The 22,555-nt window shown below is 24.7% G+C and overlaps 5 protein-coding genes across 5 annotated transcripts; 3 read left to right on the top strand and 2 right to left on the bottom strand.

Moving 5' to 3' along the window:
* Positions 1-290: 290 nt before the first annotated feature.
* On the top strand, positions 291-2,173 carry LOC129613591 (beta-1,3-glucan-binding protein-like). The gene is made up of 6 exons (XM_055527722.1): positions 291-378; positions 421-631; positions 1,252-1,412; positions 1,504-1,593; positions 1,855-1,910; positions 1,982-2,173. The coding sequence occupies exons 1-6, from the start codon at positions 291-293 to the stop codon at positions 2,171-2,173; spliced, it is 798 nt and encodes a 265-aa protein (XP_055383697.1).
* A 2,431-nt stretch (positions 2,174-4,604) lies between these two features.
* Positions 4,605-9,795, top strand: LOC129613575 (glutamate receptor ionotropic, kainate 2-like). The gene is made up of 14 exons (XM_055527704.1): positions 4,605-4,824; positions 6,162-6,322; positions 6,393-6,806; positions 6,875-7,070; positions 7,144-7,301; positions 7,372-7,608; positions 7,684-7,890; positions 8,056-8,140; positions 8,200-8,476; positions 8,567-8,768; positions 8,822-9,044; positions 9,104-9,216; positions 9,269-9,418; positions 9,483-9,795. The coding sequence occupies exons 1-14, from the start codon at positions 4,707-4,709 to the stop codon at positions 9,687-9,689; spliced, it is 2,748 nt and encodes a 915-aa protein (XP_055383679.1). The 5' UTR covers positions 4,605-4,706; the 3' UTR covers positions 9,690-9,795.
* Positions 9,789-12,494, bottom strand: LOC129613576 (zinc finger protein 254-like). The gene is made up of 3 exons (XM_055527706.1): positions 11,989-12,494; positions 11,569-11,934; positions 9,789-11,513 (listed from the first exon to the last, which is right to left on the bottom strand). Exons 1-3 carry the CDS (start codon positions 12,380-12,382, stop codon positions 9,826-9,828), a joined length of 2,448 nt encoding a protein of 815 aa, XP_055383681.1. The 5' UTR covers positions 12,383-12,494; the 3' UTR covers positions 9,789-9,825.
* Positions 12,495-12,927: 433 nt separating this feature from the next.
* On the bottom strand, positions 12,928-15,675 carry LOC129613577 (zinc finger protein 423-like). The gene is made up of 8 exons (XM_055527707.1): positions 15,525-15,675; positions 14,906-15,157; positions 14,574-14,792; positions 14,350-14,499; positions 14,083-14,268; positions 13,848-14,024; positions 13,516-13,779; positions 12,928-13,455 (listed from the first exon to the last, which is right to left on the bottom strand). The coding sequence occupies exons 2-8, from the start codon at positions 15,144-15,146 to the stop codon at positions 13,250-13,252; spliced, it is 1,443 nt and encodes a 480-aa protein (XP_055383682.1). The 5' UTR covers positions 15,147-15,157; positions 15,525-15,675; the 3' UTR covers positions 12,928-13,249.
* A 726-nt stretch (positions 15,676-16,401) lies between these two features.
* On the top strand, positions 16,402-17,939 carry LOC129613578 (protein arginine N-methyltransferase 1). The gene is made up of 2 exons (XM_055527708.1): positions 16,402-17,157; positions 17,238-17,939. Exons 1-2 carry the CDS (start codon positions 16,593-16,595, stop codon positions 17,747-17,749), a joined length of 1,077 nt encoding a protein of 358 aa, XP_055383683.1. The 5' UTR covers positions 16,402-16,592; the 3' UTR covers positions 17,750-17,939.
* Positions 17,940-22,555: the final 4,616 nt, after the last annotated feature.

Raw genomic sequence — 22,555 nt, 5'->3', positions numbered from 1 at the left:
ATAGTGACCTGACCTTTTATAGTTTTACATAAAAAAACTAAATTAATTTTTCAATTTTTACTTTTAATATTAAAGATGAAGATCATCAATTTATTAATGTTAATATATCATGCAAATTCACATGTAACGAAAATCGAGTTCATAAGTTTATATTTAAGTCATTATATTATGAAACTCATAGAAAAAGGTGGAAAACTGAAATATCATTAAAATTTTGTAATATCGGATTTTATATTTATAAAATAATTGCAAATTATAAAATGCAATATTCAAAATATAGAACAAAAGGAATGGGTAACATAACTGAAAACGACATGGCACCACAAAAAGATGCTTTTTTTCGATCTAAAAAGAAATATAATCCAATAAATAAAGAAGGTGAAATAATGATAAATGATAAGGATAAATTAATTTTTGAAGATAATTTTAATGTATTTAATTGGAGCAAATGGGATTTAGATATACGAATACCATCAGATACCCACGATAATGATTTTGCATCATTTCAAAATTTTCCACAAAATATATATATAAGAGACGGTATTCTATTTATTCTCCCAAAATTATTAACAGAAATGCAAGGTTTTAATGAAAATCGAATTCGAAGGGGTACATTAGATTTAGGAACTAAGTAAGTTTTAAAATATAATTTCATATAATTTAACAAAATATTAATAATATATTTACTACTATGTATATAAATTGTATGTATTTGTAATTAATAATATTTAATGCAGAACTTATATCTTATACTTATATATTACTATTGTTATTATTTTACATACATATTTTTCTCGAAAAGCACCATGACTCTTGCAGCCATTCTGACTTTATTTCTTCACAAAATTTATTTTAAATCCTAATTTATTTGCGATTTACTTGAGGTCCATAATAAATTTAAATGTTTTATAAGACAGACAGGCACAAGCTTTTCTATAAAAATATCTCATTTTTAAGGAAAGCTCTACGATCTTACCTTGTTCCACACCTAGTTAAGAAATACCAATTGTACATTATCACACACGCATTATATGTTTCCTTTTCATGTACAATGTGTATATATATCTCAACAAAAATAATCTCAAATCTGAATTGAACAAAACAATCTGTTTTACCGCTTCTCAATTAGGAATTAATCCAGGTATCAGTTTCACAAATCTTTTTCAGATGGTTCGTTACCGATTAATATAATTGGTCAACTATACAACTACTATTTATCAAATTTATTTTATTTTCTATTCTTATTTACAGTTGTACTGGTAAACATTTCGATTGTAGAAGAGTAGCTCATTCTTTTAACATATTACCTCCTATAGTTTCGTCTCGTATAACAACCAAAAATCATTTTTCTTTTAAATATGGAAAAATTCAAATAAAAGCAAAATTACCTAAAGGTGATTGGTTATTTCCACGTAAGTTTATTTTGTATTTACATAAAACTTTTGTTCACCTACATTTTATGTATTTATATTTACTTATTCGCATTTACCTTATCATTTTTAGAATTATTTTTAGAGCCTTTAAATAATTATTATGGAGATTATGATTATGAATCTGGTCAAATACGTTTAGCATTTATTAGAGGAAATGAAAAATTGAATTCAAAACAAGAGGGAAAAATTGAAAAAATTGGTGGACTTAAACTTTTTGGTGGTGTAGTTTTAGTTGGAGGTGAACAATATAGAGAAAAATGGATGAAATCTTTTTTAAAAAGCAATATAAAACATTTTGGAGATGATTATCATATTTATGAAGTAATTTGGAAAGAGAACTTAATTAAATTTAAAGTTGACAATCAAGAATATTTTACACTTTATGATAGATTTAAAAATGAAGCAATTAATTTAAATATAGAAAGTGCAAAATATTGGAATAATAGTGAAAATAACATGGCACCATTCGATCAAAAAGTATGAAAGAGAATTTTTTTTTTTTTCCATTTAAATTTTAATAGAATTTTTTCTTTTTCTTTAATAATAAGTTTTACTTATCATTTGGAGTTTCTGCTGGCGGATTATCAGATTTTCCTGATAGTTGTATAGATAAACCATGGAAAAATTATGATCCAAAAAATGAACTCAAATTTTGGCAAGCAAAAGATGATTGGTATCCAACTTGGAGAGGTGAAGACACTGCACTTAAAATAGATTATGTACGCGTATGGTCACTTTAATAATGATTTAGAGTTTTTATTTTCAAATATTCTTTTTTTTATAGTTTTTATTTTTAATAATTTAAAATATGTATGTACTAAATTTTACTTAGCTTTAGAAATTTATATATATATATATAGGTAAATTGTATAAATTTTTTTTAAAATAATGTTCTAGTGCGTATATAATATAAATTTGAAAATTTACATTATTACTTGCTATTCAATAGCTTTTTTTCTTAAAAAATAAATTAAAATTTATAAAATATTACTTTTTTTTTTGTTTTTGTTCGATATTTTTCATGATTATTTTCTTTATTTTCAAGCCAACATAAACTTCAGTAATATTATTCAGTTACTTGTTTCTTATCTAAAGAGAAAGTTGCCAAAAAATACAATATTAATATTAATAGTTCTGTTTTTCTAAGATTATTTTTCGAAAAAATTAAATTTGTACAAACAATAGTTTCTAGGTAAGTGACTGTTGACATATTTTAGTATGCATATAACGAAAAACAATATGGCAATTACCATACAACTCTTAAAATCATTCAATCACACATGTATCGCAAAACTGACACGGCAACTCTATTCCCGTTTTTATACAATTACACCATTTTATTTTTTAGCAGTATATTAGAATTTTAAAAATCTCTTGATTATTAAATCTATTGAAATCATTACTGAATAAAAATTTTAAAAATACACCTAAGCAAAAAAAAAAAAAAAATATTTTAATGGTTTTTATATATTATAGAAATTATTATAGATAAAGGGGTTTTCCATCTTTATTTTATCTTTTATTACGAATTCTCCATAAATAAAATAGTACGCACACTTATATATACAAGAACCATGTATAAAATATCAAAAATGTTTACATTTTTTCTTAAATTTTAATGAATGAAATTCAAAAATAGAGGCTACACATTTTTCTATATGATTTCAACAAAGAAAAAAATATTTACTATTTTTTAAAATTAAGGCTACTTAATCTTAGCTACTATGCTATATAATTATAAAAATTAATATACATTTTATAATTACAATTTAAAAATTTTTCACTTATATTTTCTTTAAATTGAGAATTCATAAAAGAAATTTATTTTGTTCATTTAGAATAATTTTAAATTTTTAATAAATTATATTAATTGATTTCAATATATATATTTACATATATATGTATATATATATATATATATATATATATATATATATATATATATATATATATATATTTAAATCCTCTTATTATTAAATACTCAATAAAAAATTTTCTTTTAATTAATTTAATAAACATAAAATTACTTTGTATATTTGTTTTTTAATACAAAAATAAATAAAAATAAAATTTCTAAAGAAACAAAATTCTAGTCTGTTAAGAGAGACGGAGAAAATGTTATTTAAGAAAATAATAAAAAAAAACAATTTAAAATATTTAAAAATAACTTTCTCATTCATTTTTAACTCTCACATGAAAAAAAAAATTTACTTTCGTATAGCCGATTACCTATAATTTAAAAATTGTATTTTGTAATATTAAGTATATTTTAAAAATTTTTAATGTCATACATATATGCATTTATTATTATGTTATAAATATTCAATAACCAATAAAGAAAATTATTAGTGAATTTTGAATATTAATCATAAATTTTAATAAATTCAAAATATTCAATTATCAATAATACTCAATTTTTTTAAATATATGCAAATATTACTAAAATATTTTGACCCAATTTAAAAATATTGTTTTGACCCATTTGGGTTATTTAGTTTATACAACATTAACCCGTCCGTATCTTTTCATTTCTTTGAATTTTATCAATAATATTAATAATGGTTCAAATAAATTTTTCAATTTTATTAATACCAATTTATTATAATACCAATTTAAATGATAAAAATAATGAATATCAAACAAACATTTCCAAATTTACGAATATTAAAATAATTCAAATCTTTTGTTATACTTAAAAATATTCGAAATAATAATTTAATAATGAAATCCTTTAATCTAATACCATTGCGTATAGTGTTTATAGTGATACACAGAAGGCAATTTTTGTAATTCTAATGAGTATAAAATTTTTTTTATTTAAAATAGCGCCCCCCAAAAAAAAAAGTACGAGTAGTTTACTTTTGTAATTCCAAAAATATGATCTTCTGTATGTCACTGTAAAGTATATATGTACACATTACTAATATTATAATTAATTTTTATATTTGAGTAGATTTATTAATTTTTATAAAAAAAACCAGCGTCAGACAAAATTCAATAAAAATTTAACAAAACAATCTGACAAAATAATACAAAAACGTCTTATCACTTTTTTCCAAAAAAAAAAAAATAATAAAAAAAATTATTTTTTTCACTCAAATCTCAATTTTTTTTTTTCGAATTTATGAGAGCTGATCATTTAGTTAAAATTCATTAATTGCTTAGAAAAGAACAAAATTTAATTTAAAATATAATGTCGGAAGAAAATTTAATTTTATATTAATTAAATTTTTAAAATTAATTTAAAAAAAAGCGAAAATCAATAAGAATAAGATGAAATTATTATTATTAATAATTTTCATTTTTCATTGTTATCTAAAACAATCTGAAGTATCTGGAGCACAATCTTATGGTGGAAGATTTTCTGGTTTTCACAATGAAATCACATTAGGTGAGTTAAAAGTTCGCATCAGAATATATATATATACATATATGTGTAAATGAAGGTACATATGAATGTTTCCCATATAAAATTTATGATTCCAGAAATGAAAAAAACTTTTTCAAGGAAATTCCAATTTAATTTTTTTTTTTTTTGTAATGATCGCCAAAAGAATAGTTCACATATTGTGCGCACTGTTATATTTATTGTACCAACATATACTACCAGGTATATATATACATATTCAAACACATTACTTATTAAAACGTAAATTTTAATAAGTGAGTAATCTAAAAAAAAACATTAATTTTAATAAAATGTTGATCTTCTTTATAATCACGAAAAAAAAAAAACCAATTTCAAATGCCCAAATATAATTTATAAATATTTTTTATTATAGTATGTCGTCTTTCCAACTATAAATAAATGCCTATATTGCATATACATACATACGTATGTATGTATGTATATACAAAATATTATTATTTTTCGCGTTTGTTTATGTTTGTATTGAAATTTACTTAGCAAAACTGATTTATCAGAAAAGGGGTTATAAAGTCACAAATAAATATTCAATAATTAATTAAAATCAAATTGTTAATTAAAAATATTATGTATAACTAAAATTAGTCAACAATTTTATTAAACCCACAGAAATAAATCAATTTATTCAATTTATTTGGAATGTCCAATTTCCTAGTGAATTCCAAAAATTTTCGCAACAATTAAATCATTTTTAGACAATTCTGATACTTTTATTCCAGGATAACACCTGAAATGTTAAAATTTGTTATTAATTTAGAAACATGAACAAAACTCTCGTGCATTTATCCTAATTATTACATTATATTTAAATTCTATGGTATTCTATCGGTTATTTCTTTCTTTCAAATTGTTTACTGATATTTTTTTTTTCAATAAATAAGGTTATCTTTTAATGTAGTCATATTTGTATAATTTCAATCTTAGTTCAATGATTATAATAATATTTTATGAAATTCTAACGCAACTTACACTTTTTATTATAATTTTCGAATATATTATGTAACTATACATATATACGTATGTATGTATATGTAAAGGTTTAAACGTTTCTTATCTCTTATGTGTTAAGTTTAATAGAAAGGTCGAAAAATGTTAGTTTTTGTTTTTTCGAATTAATTTATTCACATATCGTGAATTTTTTAAATTAAATCCAAATTTATTGTACCTAATCAAAATATAACTATCCATTATTATTTTAGTATTTTAATTTTTAAGAAAAGTCGCCAATTTGGTTCAATCAAACAATATTTTATTAAAAACAAAATGTCAGATATACTTACTTAATATTCGAACAATTTCAGGTTTACTTACTGATACTAAAAATGATGATATTCGAAAAGTATTTCGAAAAGCAGTTGATGTAGCAAATCGTGATTTAAGTATACCAATTAGAGATTATACTGATTCTGTTCAATATGGAAATATATATGAAACATCAAAGAAATTATGCAAAATGTTAAGAGTAAATGAATTCAAAAAAATTTTTATCACAATACAAAAAATATATACATAATTCTTTTGTGTTATTTTAGACTGGTATTAGTGGTATATTTGGTCCAACAGCAAGAAATACAGCAAAACATGTTATGAATATATGTGATACAAAAGAAATACCATTTATTGATTTACGTATGGAAGAAAATCCATTTTCACCACGTATTAATATGTATCCAAATCCATTACAATTAGCAAGAGCAATACAAGCTGTTATAAAAGCATATAATTGGCCAAGTTTTACAATATTATATGAATCAAGTGAATATTTAACAATTGTTAATGAAATAACAAATTTATTTGATCAAGATGGTCCAATAATAACAATTAGAAAATATGATTTACAATTATATGGAAATTATCGTAGTGTTTTAAGAAGAATTCGAACATCAAAAGATAATAGTGTTGTAATAATTGGTTCAATTGAAACATTACCAGAACTTTTAATACAAGTATATGATAATATTAAATTTCAAAATATATACGTATATAGAATATTATTAAAAATTTTGAATTTTAGGCTCAACAAATTGGCATAATAACAGATCAATATAAATATATAATTGGAAATTTAGATTTTCATTCAATTAATTTAGAACAAATACAATTTAGTGAAGCAAATATAACTGGATTCCGTATTGTATCACCAGAAAATGAGGAAGTTAAAGAATTAATAAAAACTTTGGGTTATGATGAAGGAATCGAATTTCGTAATGGTAAAATACCTATTCTTTTATAAAAATTGTTTTAATTTTTGTAATAATTTTTTTTTTTGGTTTTCTGTTTTAGTATCATGTCCTATTACACTTGATATGGCTTTATTATATGATGGCGTTAAATTATTTGCAAAAACATCTGAAGATTTTCAATTTCAACAAGAAATGATAGATTGTAATAGTGAAAGTCATTGGAAAAATGGTTATACATTATTGAATCTAATAGGTTTGGTAAGAAAACTATTTTAGTAAAATCTAATCCATGTTAGTCCCCCACATTTGAATATTATATAATTTGTAGAAAACAATGGATGGTGTAACCGGCAAAATAATATTTGAAAATGGTATACGAAATGAATTTCAATTAGAATTAATTGAAATGACAACATCTGGTTTAGTAAAAATTGGAACATGGTCCACTGATTTAGATCCAAGTTCAGAGCTTGAATTTGAAAGATATGTACCGGAAGCTGTTCAATTAGAAACAAATGATGAATTATCATTAGTGAATAAATCATTTATAGTATTAACTGCTTTGGTAAGTTTTTTTTTTAAATCTTATGTGTGCCTAATTATAATCTTAAGATATATATTTATAATTATATATTTTTAGAGTAATCCATATGGTATGTTAAAATCATCAACTACAAAATTAGTTGGTAATGATCGTTATGAAGGTTTCGGTGTTGAGTTAATACAAAGATTAGCTGAGAAACTTGGTTTCAATTATACATTTCAAATACACAAGGATAATCAATACGGTGCTTATAATGTTGAGACAAATACATCAACAGGAATGATTCGTGAAATAATGGAAGGTGTAGGTGTTTAAAATGATATTTAGAATCTTTAAGATTATTTATTTTTAAGGTTTTTAAAATTTTTCTTACTTGTACATGCTTATTACTTTATCGTCATAATATCTTCTAAAATAATTAAAACACAATTGGATCATTAATTAAATATTGATAATTTTCGCTTTTAGAGAGTTGATTTAGCAATTACTGATTTAACAATTACTTCTCAACGTGAAGCTGGAGTTGATTTTACGATACCTTTTATGAATCTTGGTAACAATTAATAAAGTTTATGTTATATAAAAATATTACAAATCCGATTTTTTTTTAAGGTATTGCAATTCTATATAAAAAACCACAGAAAGAACCACCAAAATTGTTTTCTTTCATGGACCCATTCTCGAAAGAAGTTTGGATGTATCTTGGTTTAGCATATTTAGGCGTATCTTTAAGTTTATTTATATTAGCGCGATTATCGCCAATGGAATGGGATAATCCGTACCCGTGCATTGAAAAACCAATTGAATTAGAAAATCAATTCAGTTTTAGTAATTCACTGTGGTTTTCAACAGGAGCTCTATTGCAAGAGGGTTCAGAAATTGCGCCCAAGTACGTAATTGATTAATTGAGAAAAAAATTAGTATTGATATAAAGTAAAAAATATATGGTTTTAATAACTAATTTATTTAAACAATTAAGAGCTCCGTCAACTAGAACTGTAGCCTCAATTTGGTGGTTTTTCACATTGATTATGGTTTCATCATATACTGCTAATTTAGCTGCGTTTTTAACAGTCGAATCATTGAGTAGTCCAATAAATGATGTTAACGATTTAGCTGAAAATAAGGGTAACGTAAAGTATGGTACTGTGGCGAACGGTGCAACTCGCACATTCTTTCAGGTAATTTCTTTTTTCAATTTTATAGTGAGCATTTTTTTCAATAACCATTTTAGGTTTCAGATGAACCAACATACATGAAAATTAATGAATACTTAACAAATAATCCGCATCTTTTATTAAAAAATAATGTAGAAGCTGTAGAAAAAGTTTTAAATGAAAACTATGCTTTTTTTATGGAATCAACTTCAATTGAATACAATATTTATAGAAAATGTAATTTAACACAAATTGGATCGCTATTAGATGAGAAAGGTTATGGAATAGCAATGAAAAAAAGTAATTCTATTTTACTTTTTTTAATTTTCCTTGAAAGTATAAGCAATTTTTAATTGTAGATTCACCATATAGAGATAAACTTAATCATGCGTTATTAGAATTACAAGAGAGTGGTGTTATAAGTAAAATGAAAAACAAATGGTGGAAGGAAGTTGGCACCAGTGGATGCTCGGTCTTTATATTATAAAATAAATCTTTAAAAATTTTGATTACGTTTTTTTTAGGCTAAAAAAGAACAAAGTGAAGCTGCAGAATTAGATATGGATAACTTAGGTGGTGTATACTTTGTGTTGTCTATTGGAAGTATTATAGCTCTTTTTTACGGTTTGGTTGATTGGACTGTTGCTGTTTTTAGGCAATCACGGAAAGCACATGTATGCCTGTTTAATAATTCTATATTTTATAAAATTTTAAAAATTCAAAATAAAATATTTTTAGGTGCCGTTTAAACAAGAGTTTAAAGAAGAATTTAAATTTGTTTCACAACTTAATAATTTTACGAAAACTGTTAAACCAACAACAGCTTCATCATATTCAAGAAATTCATCCGTTACAATGCAATCAACGGAAAATGATAGTACAAACAATAAAACATCTGCGAATAGTAATGGTAAAGCTTTACCAACTCGTATATCAAATTTTTAATGGGACCTTTTATTTTCCTAATGAATAAGGAATTTCAAAATGAATCTCAATCATGTATCTAATTAAAAATAAAGTAAATTCATTACTATTTATAAATAATTTTCTATTTAACGTGATTTTTTTTTCAAATTTTAATTTATTCTTGTTCTATAGTAAAGATCTGAGTATTAACACAACTCTTACGCCAATTTTTTAATTTATGCTTGTGTAACATATGACGATCGAAATTGTAAAATGTACCAAAAATTTTTGGACACAATGAGCACTTTATTGCATCTTCACTATGAACTTTTAAATGAGCTTTTAATGAAGCAGTAGAAGCATATCGATTTCCACAAAAAGCACACATATAATTTTTCTCTTCGTGAGGTACAAGTAAATGTCTTTGTAAGGTAGATTCATAAGCAAAAACTTTGAAGCATAAGGGACATGCTTTGCCATTTAAATGTAATGCTGTATGCTTACGCATGGTTTTCGCTGTTAAGCAAATTTTGTCACACATTTTACAATGATATAAGCCATCATCTCCTAACAAAGCTCTTGGACCGAATTCCCGTTTCTGATCATAGGACATGTTGTGCCGTAAAGCACCAACATTTTTCATATTTCTTTTAGAATTATTTTGATGCCAAGTAAATTGATGCCTTTTTTTTTCAAATAAAGTAAAAAATTTTTCTACACAAAACTCACATTTATATCTGCGATCATTAGTATGACGTCTTTCATGTATATCCAATGATGCACGATCATAGCATCTTCGTTCACAATAGGAACATTTATATGGTCTTTCTCCAGTATGAGATCGTAAATGAATGTCTAATGTAGATTTATTTGCAAATGCCTTATCACAATATAAGCATAAATATCTCGTTTTTTTATTTGCGGTTCCAAAACGATTTTCAGAAATTTCATTGCTTGTTGATTTCAAATTAGATAGATCCTCAACTTCCGTGTTATTCATTTTTTCGTCAGTGTCCAAATCGAACAATTGTTTGCTTCTGTTTTGTATTTCTGGAAACTTATTAACATTTTTCTGTTTTCTCAATTTTCTTGGATTTTTATCCCGCTGTAGTTCTTTCTTCATTAAAGATTTATATAAAAAACTCATGAATTTATCATTATATTTTCCTTTTGAAGATATAACATCAGCGTCTTCTTTAATCTCAGAACAATCTATTGGATTTTGTTCATCTTCATTTTTGGTATCAACATCTTCTATTTCTCTGGCACTCAATTCTTCTGTACACTCATCTATATATTCGGCCTCATACAGAGCAGAGCATTCTTCGAATACTGATTCATAATTGTCAGAAATTTTATTTTCAGTGAAATCGGCATGTAAGAATTGTTCTTCATTTGAAGTTGTGTCCACTAAAATTTCTACTTCCAATTTCAATTTTTTTTCCGGTTCTATTGTCCTATTGTTATTGAAGTTGTCATAATCAGTAATGCCTTTATTTTGGTGTTCTAAATCATGATGAAGTGTTTCAAAACAAGTTACATTTTCAACTTTATTGATACTATAATCGTCTCCAAAATCCTCACTACTAAAATAATCACATTTTTCCAATCTAAATTCATATTCTTGGGAATCACAATAACTTATTTTGCTTATTTCATGTAACATAGAAAACGATTCTTGCGTTTTTTCCGTGCAAATTTCATCATCAATCTGCTCTTTATTCTGTTGGTGCTCAACATTTAAACAGTTTTCTTCCACTACATTACTTGAGTTTAAACAATTTTCGTTTCTGGGCGAAAGTTTTTCTACGTTTTCTCCTAACTCACACAAGACTTTTTTCAACTTTTCACTGTTTTTTTTAGCTAAAAAAAATTAACCAAAAGTCATATATTAAAAAAACTATTCATTAGTACTTACCTAATTCAAGAACCCTTAAAGTTTCCAAATACTCTTGTTTCACAAGATCAATTTTATCTTTTAAATCATGTGAACTATGTGTACTAATGACTCTATTTGATTTTGATCCCGTTGAATTAAGAGCTGTCGACGTTTTAGTATGATTTGAGGATATTTCCTTTCTTGTATCAATTTTCTCAATATTCAATGTTTCACATTCGCTACTTGTATTGTTGCATTCTTTGTCATATATTGGATTTCTGATTGATTTTGCACCACTAGGTTCGAGATCATTAAACAGGTTTTTAGTTTTAGCTTTGCAATTGACTGAATTGATATGGGCCAGCAATCTTTCATTTTTTAGTGGTAAACCAATGACACTGTTAGCTTAAAAAAATAGCTCGGATAATTTTTAGTAACTTAAAAGAAAAAAAATCTTACATGTATAAGTTTCCCCTTCAACCTTATTAGATGACTTAATCTCAATATATTCTATACTATCATTTTTAGATTGTTCCTGATAGTCACTCAAGCATATTTTTGTACATTGATGACCATTATAAGAAAACCCTGTCCTAAATTTTTTCTTGCATATTTTACATTTGTACAATAAAGTATCTTTTGCATGAAATCTTACAATATGACGACCCAAACTAAAAAAATTTTTAACTTCTTTTCCACATACGGAACATTCATATAACTTTGGTGTATCTAATTTAGCAAAATATGTAGCATCTTTCACATGATTTACTGCTCCTGAAGCATTCAAATGAAAACTAATATTATTTTCTGAGATTTCTTTATCAGAATTTTCCGAATAGATAATTTCTTCCATATTGTCACCACTTTACAAATTACAATTTTCAATGCCTTATGTTCAAAATGGCATTGTAAATTGAAAATTAAAGAAAATATTCGTTATCTTCTATTTTCTATGATTTCTTGCATGTCCAAATATTTACTTATTTAGTAATGTCAGATAGCTGTCAATAAATGTAGATGTCATTAGTTTTTTATTTAAAGGTAGGGATGTGCCAATTACACCGCCTGTTAAATATAACACGGTGCATACTTTAGTTAAATCTTTTGAACTTTTAAGGTTATTTTAATTTAATTATTAAATAATGAATTAATTATTAAATAATTTTCCGTTGCATTTTAAAATGAAATTTTAAATGTAAAATTAAAGGGGTTTACTCTCAAATTCTAAAAGGATAAATTTTTCTTTGAAGAAAATAAAGAATTACTTAGTTGTTCGTCTGAAAAGCAATATGTATAATGAAAAAATAAATTTTTTCCGTTTTTTCTTAGTACAAAATTTAAAAAAACAAAAACAATTAGCATTTATTTTCTAAGATCCCCTTCTACATGCGGTGTGCTTTTCAATTAATTTATAGGATTTTATGTACACAATTCAATTAAATTTAGAACCCAACTCTTAACATTACTTAATTAAACTTTATTAAGAACTTTTACTTTTTTAAAAAAAGATTACGAGCTATGCAATTGTTCTTTTAAATAAACATTAAAAATCAATGCAGATAAATTTGAATTTTTTTACTTTACAGACATTGATTGTACATAATAAAATGCTTTTAATTAGATAGGTAAAAAAAATTAAACAAAGTTCTATAATATTATATAATATTTAAAACAATAAATTATTTATATATTAATACTATTAATATTAATTTGCTCACAGCTAATCAGCAGGTGAAGTTCTTAGTAAAAGATTTGAATCTATACAAAATTGTAATAACTTAGTAGGACTTGAATCATCATTAGCTTCAGCTTTTATTATATCATCATTTTCGCTTACTGAAACTTCATCCACATTTTGTTGTATATCTGAATCTGCTATATATAGATTGGGGTCTTCATCTGGATTACAAGAAATCACAGAATTATCTAGAAAAAAAATATTCACGCTTTCATTAATAAAATTAAACATGAAATAATAATGGTTACCAATCAGTGGTTTATTGTTAGGAGAAGTTTTAATTATAATATTTGGTAATGGTCTTCTACAAAAATCTAATAATTTTCTTGGACTTGAATCCTCACTAGTATGTGAATTTTCATATGAAGTTCTTTCATTTACATTTTTTGTTATCTCGGTACATATGTTGTTAAAATTTTTGTTTTTGTTTTGCGAAACCACTGCCTCATTTCCGCTCGGGCTTTCTGTCATCAGTACTAAAACCTCCTTATTTGGATTTGAATTTATTTTAACTACAGGCAATTAAATTTTGTGAAATCAGAAATATTTTCTTATAAGAGAAAAATAAATGTTTTCATACTTGAATGTCTCGTTTGTAAATGAACTTGTAAGGAGGCATTTAGTTTAAATTCTCTTTCACATATGAGACACCTAAAAACCCATTTTTTATCTGAAAATTTTTTTTTCCTGGATATTGATACTAAAGATTGTGCTTTAACAATTTTTAATCCGATATCTTCGGTATTAGAAGTCTGATCTGAAACCGAAAAATGTATTTAAAATAAATTAATAGTTATTCTACTTAACCAGTTTACTTAAAATTGCTTTGTTTATGTGTATTGCTAAATGATCAATCATCAATTGCATTCCTGCATAAATTTCAAAACAGTATTGACACACGTACGTTATCATTTTTTCTAAATTTACAAAAATCTCACAAACTTTCTTCCTCAGTTGGTCAACTTGATTTTCTTCCAGTATGACCTCATAAGAAGCATTCCCTAAAATTTTTATTTTTTTTAATATATACCAAAAAATTTATTACAATTTCTGTTAGAGAGTTTAATTTCTTTATATTTTACCACAAGTTTCCGCGTTAGATTGCAAATGACTATGTATTGACAGAAAACTGAAGCTTTTGTAATCGCATGACGTACAACAATATAAAAATTTTTTTTTTGAATTTTCGTGTAAATACACATTTACTACTTTCCTTTTAAAAATCTTTTTATCTAAAAATTAATTAAACAGTTTCTTAAAAGATTCGATAAAATTACTTTTTTTTTATAACAATTGTACTACGCACCTTTTACAACTACCGCAGTTTTTACAATTTCAGGATTAATTTTAATATCCTTTTTAAAATCGTTTAAATGTTGAGATAAATGGACGAAAATCATAGTATCAAACAAAATTTTATTACACAGAGCGCATTTGTATTTCATTTTCCATCGGTTTTCAACATAAATATCACCACATTTTGTTTCACTGTACCAAGGAGTGCAAACATTTTTTATATAATTTTCTGAAACGATATGTACGAATTACGATTTGCTAAATAACATTTTGATTTCATTTTATGATAACAATCTCTCAGATTGGGATATTTTAATATAAGAATCGAGTAAGCAAATTTACCACATCTATCTTGAAAATGGTCCAATATTTTTTCGAAAAATGGTATGTTAAAATTGCACTCTGTACATACGTATTGCAAAGAATTTTGATTAACAGAATCTGAATATACTTCTACGTGCTTTGAATATTTTGCGCTGAAATTTTTTAACTGCTGGTATTCTTCTAATATTGAAGAATTTTTATCTTCATTGATTTCCTCGTCAATTTCTATAACTTCATATACGACAGGTTGATTTGACATACCGAAGTAATCTAAAAATAAAGGATATTAACAATGAATTAAATATGTATTTATATTATTTTTGTAAACAATATTTAGAATATAACATACACTAAGTAAATAGAATAATGCATGTGTTTGTCGGATCAAAATCACAAACCTATAGACTAAGTTCTGAATCTGAATTCAAATTTTAATTAAATTTTCTTCAAAAACACAAAGCCAACTCTAATTAGTTAATATCTACTTCAATTAAAATTAAAGCTGGTAAAATAAAGCCTAGCCATATATCTTTTGTGCCTATTCCAAAACATAACATAAATACTTGTTACTTAGCAATTGTTTTTTTAGACATTGTTCTCAAACCCTATACTTAAATCAAAAGAAATTAAAAATTACCTAAATCTTGTATTTTCTCCACAGTTCAAAAAGTTTCAAAAGCAATTCTGCGATTTATAAATCTAAAATTATATTTATTTTGCGTTAAAATTATACATATGTAGATTTCTAAAAATTTCTTATTTGTTTATTATTATGTTGCTTTTAATTAAAAATTGTCTACAGTAAACTTTTTTATTTGATTAAATAGTTTTTTGACTTTTACACCCAATAACTAATGTCAAAGACTGCTTAACTGTCAAAGAGTTTTCATATATTTGGGCTATTCACAATATTGATATAATGCTATTCGAACTTGTTGAGCGTGCTTATAAAAGCAATTAATGAAAAATAATAGAAAAAGCTTCCTTATAGGGGCAAGTACAGTCACAACTTGTGACATTAATGTTATAATAAAATTTTTCGAAATTTTCACAAATTTTTTTACAAAATTATCCAAAAAGTTTATTACTAAATAAAAACTTAATTACTAAATGACAAAATGCTTAATAACTTACGTTTAAATTAAAAACCAATTTTAGATATAAAATTAACATTCTTAAAACTTAGTTCACTATTAAAAACAGTAGACCCTTTCATGAAACAATAATTACATAGCTGACAATGTTACACTCCATAATAAAAAAAATCAAATAAAAGAACAGAACAACTAGTTTTTTTTTCCATAATTTGGCATTTTTTATTCATACAAAGTAAAATGACTAAATCATGGAAAAGTATTATCTTCCCATAACCACTCTACCTTGACTACACTAACGACATCAGGTGAAATGTCATAATCGTGAATAGCGACTCTGCCAATATCGGCGGCTTGTCAACAAATTGACGAGCATCATTTAGCATAACCTAAAAACTATTTTTCAATTTGACATATTAATATATTTTAACATAGCGCGTGTGAAATAAGAATTGAAATTTGGAATTTTAAAAAAATTGGGTTTTAATTATATTTACCAAAAGTAAATGTTTCACAACCAAAATCAATAATTTATATTTCATAATTCTGTAAGTGTTGATCGTGAAATATAAATATAGTTGGATATTAAATAACTGCCGAACAAAAAAGTAATGGATAATATGTCAACTCTTAACAATAAATGTGAAGAAAATTCTTCACCCAAAAATCTTGATGTCGAAGTTGATAAGCTAGCTGCTGATGAAATGACATCGAGGGATTATTATTTTGATTCTTATGCTCACTTTGGTATCCATGAAGAAATGCTTAAAGATGAAGTACGCACATTAACTTATCGTAATGCTATATATCATAATAAGCATTTATTCAAAGATAAAGTTGTGTTAGATGTAGGCTGTGGAACCGGTATTTTATCAATGTTTGCAGCCAAAGCTGGTGCGGCGGCAGTAATAGCTGTTGATTGTTCCAATATTATTGATTATGCCCGACAGGTTGTAATTGATAATAGAATGGAAAATGTTATTAAAATAGTTAAAGGAAAAATTGAAGAAATTGAATTACCTGATGGTTATGATAAAGTTGATATTATAATATCTGAGTGGATGGGTTATTGTTTGTTTTATGAATCAATGTTAGACACAGTCCTCTTTGCACGTGATAAATGGTTGAAATCGAACGGTATGATGTTTCCTGATCGTGGGACTTTATTTATTACAGGTGATTGTACTAAAATTTAACCTCTATCTTCTATTTGAGAAGAGTTAATTTTTTTAATTACGAATATTATATACTTTTAGCTATTGAAGATAGGCAGTATAAGGACGAAAAAATTAATTGGTGGGATGATGTGTATGGGTTTAATATGAGTTGCATAAGGAAAGTAGCAATTACTGAGCCTCTTGTTGATGTCGTTGATGCCAAACAAGTTGTTACAACTTCTTATATGATTAAAGAAGTTGATTTATATACAGTTAAGAAAAATGACTTGGATTTTTCATCACCGTTTCATTTAGTTGTAAAACGAAATGATTTTGTTCAAGCTTTGGTTACATATTTTAATATCGAATTTACTAAATGTCATAAACGTTTAGGATTTAGTACTGCACCCGAAGCTGCCTACACTCATTGGAAGCAAACCGTCTTTTATTTGGATGATTACATGACCGTGAAAAAGAATGAAGAAATATATGGCACATTCAAAATGAAACCCAATGAACGTAATAATCGCGATTTAGATTTTCAAATTGAAGTCTCATTTAAAGGTGATCTCTCTCAAGTTCACGAAAATAATCACTATAGGATGCGTTAAAAGCATCAGACTAGATTTATGTAACAACCAGTGGTATATAAACGAAATTTACATAACATAAAATATAAGGCATAAACCTATAACTACGCATAATATATAATTGAATTTTTATGATTAAGTTAGACGTAGTTACCTTTATCAAATAAGGGATCTTTGTTCCTTAAAAGAAAATAATATTTTTTGAATTCAATTTATTTTATTTTTTATTAAATATCAGGGTATTTTAATTTGATAAGTTCTTAAAGAAATAATTGTTTTATGCTCTGTATAGGTACTCCTTGTATATAGCATTCTATCAATTATTCTCTCTAATAAAAGAATACCAACAGGTAAAAGCATTTTTCTTTAGGGAATTTAAAAACATCTGAAGTGCCGGAAAGCAATTTATACTCTACATATTTATAAAAAATATAAGAACATAATACGATAATGCTAGTAGTAGAAACAATCTGGTTTGGCATTGAAAATTTTCATTTAATAATTTTAATAATTAATAATAATTTAATAATATTAAATTGTCTTTTATAATTTTAAATTCATAATTTGAATAGATAGGAATAGCATGTTTATTTCCTGTTTTTGTAATTTACTGACTAATGCCATAAACATAATTAGAAATCTATAAAATAGAAACGATGAGTTTAAAGTCCACCGTAATATTTTTTGAACAGATTGCTGTTGTTCAATGACACCGTTAATAAAAAAAAATATTTTGAAAATTGAACATATTGAACAATTTTCTTTTTGCATCATATTAGTAAAAAAAATGAATCAATTACTTCAATGCTAAACTAGTAACTAGGATAAAATATTGCGAATAATAATTACTATTACAGATTGTTAGTTTAATCAAAAGGGAAAATAACATTTTTATAAAAATTTAAATTTCACAGTATTTTTATTTATAAATTTTGTAAGAATTAAGACCGATATGTGAATAAAAACAATTTCAATTTGTTTTGTATACCGAAACCATTTTACTACTACTTCAATAAGAAATAAATATACCTATATTATTAACTATAAGAATATTTTGTTTTTCTTTCTAAATAAGTGTTATTTAAATTTGAGGCAAAAATCTTGCTATTTCAAATGAAATGGCCAAAAGGAGTGTAAAAGGAGTGTTACCTTTATAGTATTGTCGGTGTCGCATGATTCTTTAAATTACTGTGATTTTAAAATAAAGTGACCATAGCTCTATTTTGTGAAGAAAGAATCAACTAAGGTTAATAATAAACAAGAATTAAGGTTAATTTTAGAGTTCAAATTAATATTGATATCGCGAGCGTGATTTTTTTTCATCAAGAAAAAAAAAACACGCAATTATTAAATTTTTTCTTTTTGCAAGTTTTGTTTTAATATATATTTTGACGTTGTCAAAAATAACTCAGTTATTCCTTAATAGAGCTATTTTAAAAATATTCTCGAGGCTTATTGTTTAAAACAATTAAACTGATTTAATTTCAATTTTTGTTTCGTGAAAGCAACTATACATACTGTTATTTTTCATTTTAGTTTCGTAGTTTTTCATTTTAGTTGATTTCGTAAAAATAACAAGTTTTGTTTCGTAAACGTTTTTTCTTTATTCTTAGTTTTATAAAAGAATTAAATAAAAAAGCAGCTTGTTGTCAAGAATTAAAATTTAACTGAAATATTGTTTCTTTGCAAAAAATCAAAAACCGATTTTGTTAAATTGAAATGTCAAAATATTTGTTTGTTTTTTAGTTCATATGACAGTTTATGTACTTGATTTGAAATAACCTCGGAAGTAGAGTTGCGTTTTCATTATGTCAACTAACTTGAAATCTTATTTTAGAAAACTTTAGTTTTACGTTCCAAGTCATTATTTTTTAACATCAAGTCAAGTACGTAAATTTTTTGATTGACTTCAGTCAAGTCGGCTTTAAGTCAAGTAATATAGGAATATAATATATTCCCATATATGTTTCGTTCATATAGGAATATAATAGGCTGCACGATTGAAGTTGGAATATTTTTTTTAACAATTTTAATATGTTTTCAATATAAATTTTGAAATGTCAAAGTTTTTTGCCCACCCATAATTTCTTTTTTTAATAGAATTGTCAAAACAGACACTGTAAAATTGATAGAATGTACAAGTAATCATAAATGACATAAATAAAAACTTAAAGTTGCAACGTAAAATATAAACAAAACAAAAGACATATAAAATCTTGTTTACTAAAATTTATAGTTTGTTTTAATTTAATAATTTATTTAATCGACTATTTTCAAATTATGAGTTCAGAAAATTTGCTTGTAGAATTTCTTGATGAGAATGTAGTTTCTGGAAGCTGTACTAAAAAAAATAAAAATAACGGTCTAGATCCGAGGAATTTGATAAATAAAAATAGGTCTAACGAAATTGGACAAAATTTAAAGTTGAAACATTATAGAGGAAAATGTGCTGAAATATTTATTGAAAATGATAAATGTTACATTGTTTGCGAATTTTGTGAAATTAGTTTCAAAACATTAGAGGTATTTTTATGTCACATATATAAACGGCATTTAATTATAAAGAATCCGTGTCATGAGATGTTTTCGTTGCAAGAAGAGGAATCGGTTTCCAATCAGATACAAAAATCAGAACAACAAAACAATAGCACCAATATTGGTGTTTCAAAGATTAACAATTCTAACAAATCATCTGCAAAGTATTTAATTGATGTGGGCTACAAAAACGGGGATAATCAAAACTTATTAGAAATTATTGAAGATGATAATTCAATTATTACTAATAGTAATATTGCAACACCAGACTGTTTTAGTCCTACAAAAACATTTGTTATAAATTCTGATCAAAATTCAAAATTAATTTGTTTACCAGCTAGTAATGATAGTGAAATTGTTTTTGATGAATTTTTAATTAATCCACAGCAAGAGACAAATAATATAGAACAAGAATTCAATTTAAAGTCATCTTTTGGAAGTGATGAATGTATCAGTTATGAATCATCATTTTGTTGTGACATTTGTAACGAAGTATTCAGTAGCACAAAGGATTATAAAAAACATTACGAAAAACACCAAAATGAATGGAAAAATTATATATGTCCAATATGTCCCAAATCATTTGGAAGTGTATTTTTTCAAGAAAAAGAATTTAATTCACATATGCGAAAGCATCTTCAGCAACAAGGTCAAAAAGATTTAAGTTGTCCAAATTGCAATCAGAGTTTTGTAAAACAATTTGATTTATTACGTCACATTGAAGCCAACCATAGTAATATATTTTTAATAGAGAAACATACTAGTAACGATTTATTTGAAGACGCACTGGAAAGTATATGAATTAAATGTATGTTTTTGTTATTGTCAGTAATTACAAATTTTTTCACCTACCTAAGTATTAATACATTAAAATTATTTTTGTACTTTTAAATATTCAGAATAATGTTTCAATATAATATAAATTATAAAAAAACACACTTAGTTTGTGTACAAATCTTGCAATTGCACTACTAATGAGCATTATATTTCTTTAGTCGCTAATCTATGTAATGGATCTACTTATAGTGATGTAGTATATATTCATAGTTTAATTTTTTAATCTTTCAATCGTACGTTAAACAATATCACAAAGTTTAATTATATTGTAGCAAACGGCTTGATTAAATACAACATTATTAATTTTACGAAAAATTTCTGAAAATACCTCGAAAAAAAGTATACGATACCAATAAATTTAGTAAGTAATTTTGAGACGAACTATTACTTAATTTTTCATGTATGGGTGTAATATTAAATTCTGATTTGAGCAAGGGAATTTTTTAAATTTTATTTTGTAATTTTTTTATTAAAATCGTATGTACTTATTTCTTTATGCGATCCTTTTTTAAATGAAATTCTTTTTATTGAGCTTCACTAAAAGTGAATCTCCAATATCGGAGAAATGAAATTTATTATATTTTTATAATTTTAGAGAATCACCTACACATACAGACGATATATAGAAAATTTATAGAGTTCTAAACTAAAAAACAAAAAAAAAAATATTTTTTTATAATTCTACAAACGTCTTTAATCTCCTTTAATGCCTCATAAAAACAATAAAACAAATTGGATGATCAAATATTAGATGTTTTACTGAACATTTAAAATCCCATAAGTGGCAATAAAAGAAATCAATTCCCATCGTAAAATAAGAAAAGAAAAGAAAAAGAAAAACTAATATTAGGTGTGAATTTTTTTATTATTGAAAATAATAATATAAAGGATAACTTATATTATCTTGAATATGTACAATATAATATAATAATATATAAATAAATAGAATATAATATGATCATATGTATAAATGCAAATTATGATGATAATGAATATAATAATATAAATACAGATATTAAATCCTGTACAAAACAAGAAAAGATGTTTTTTTTTTGTTTTTCAAGAATATTTAAAAATAACAGTAGTCTAAGAGTACGGGTCTAACAATAATCTAATCTAAAAGCTACTAGATAATAATTTAATAAAATTAAGAAACTAAAACGATCTTTTCCCTTTACAGCTTCTTAAGAATTCAATGAATGCTTGATTATACTATCTTAATACTTTGAAATTTAAAATTTAATTATATAGACCCAGTTAGTTTAGTTATAGTACCTAGAAAGAAAACAAATTAAAATTCAATATTTAACTGATGCATATACGAATACGTAATTTATTCAAGCGTAATCAAATTAAAATATGTATATATTAGGTCTGTCTGGCATAAAACTTGAAAAAAATTTTAGAAAGAGAAACAATGACATAATTTCTCGCAAAAAATCTTGTATATACATA

Source organism: Condylostylus longicornis, unplaced genomic scaffold, assembly GCF_029603195.1.
Source record: "Condylostylus longicornis isolate FDR11 unplaced genomic scaffold, ASM2960319v2 ptg000084l, whole genome shotgun sequence".
In the NCBI taxonomy this organism is placed as follows: domain Eukaryota; kingdom Metazoa; phylum Arthropoda; class Insecta; order Diptera; family Dolichopodidae; genus Condylostylus; species Condylostylus longicornis.
The sequence above is the reverse complement of the archived record's forward strand: the minus strand, read 5'-3'. Positions and strand labels throughout refer to the sequence as shown.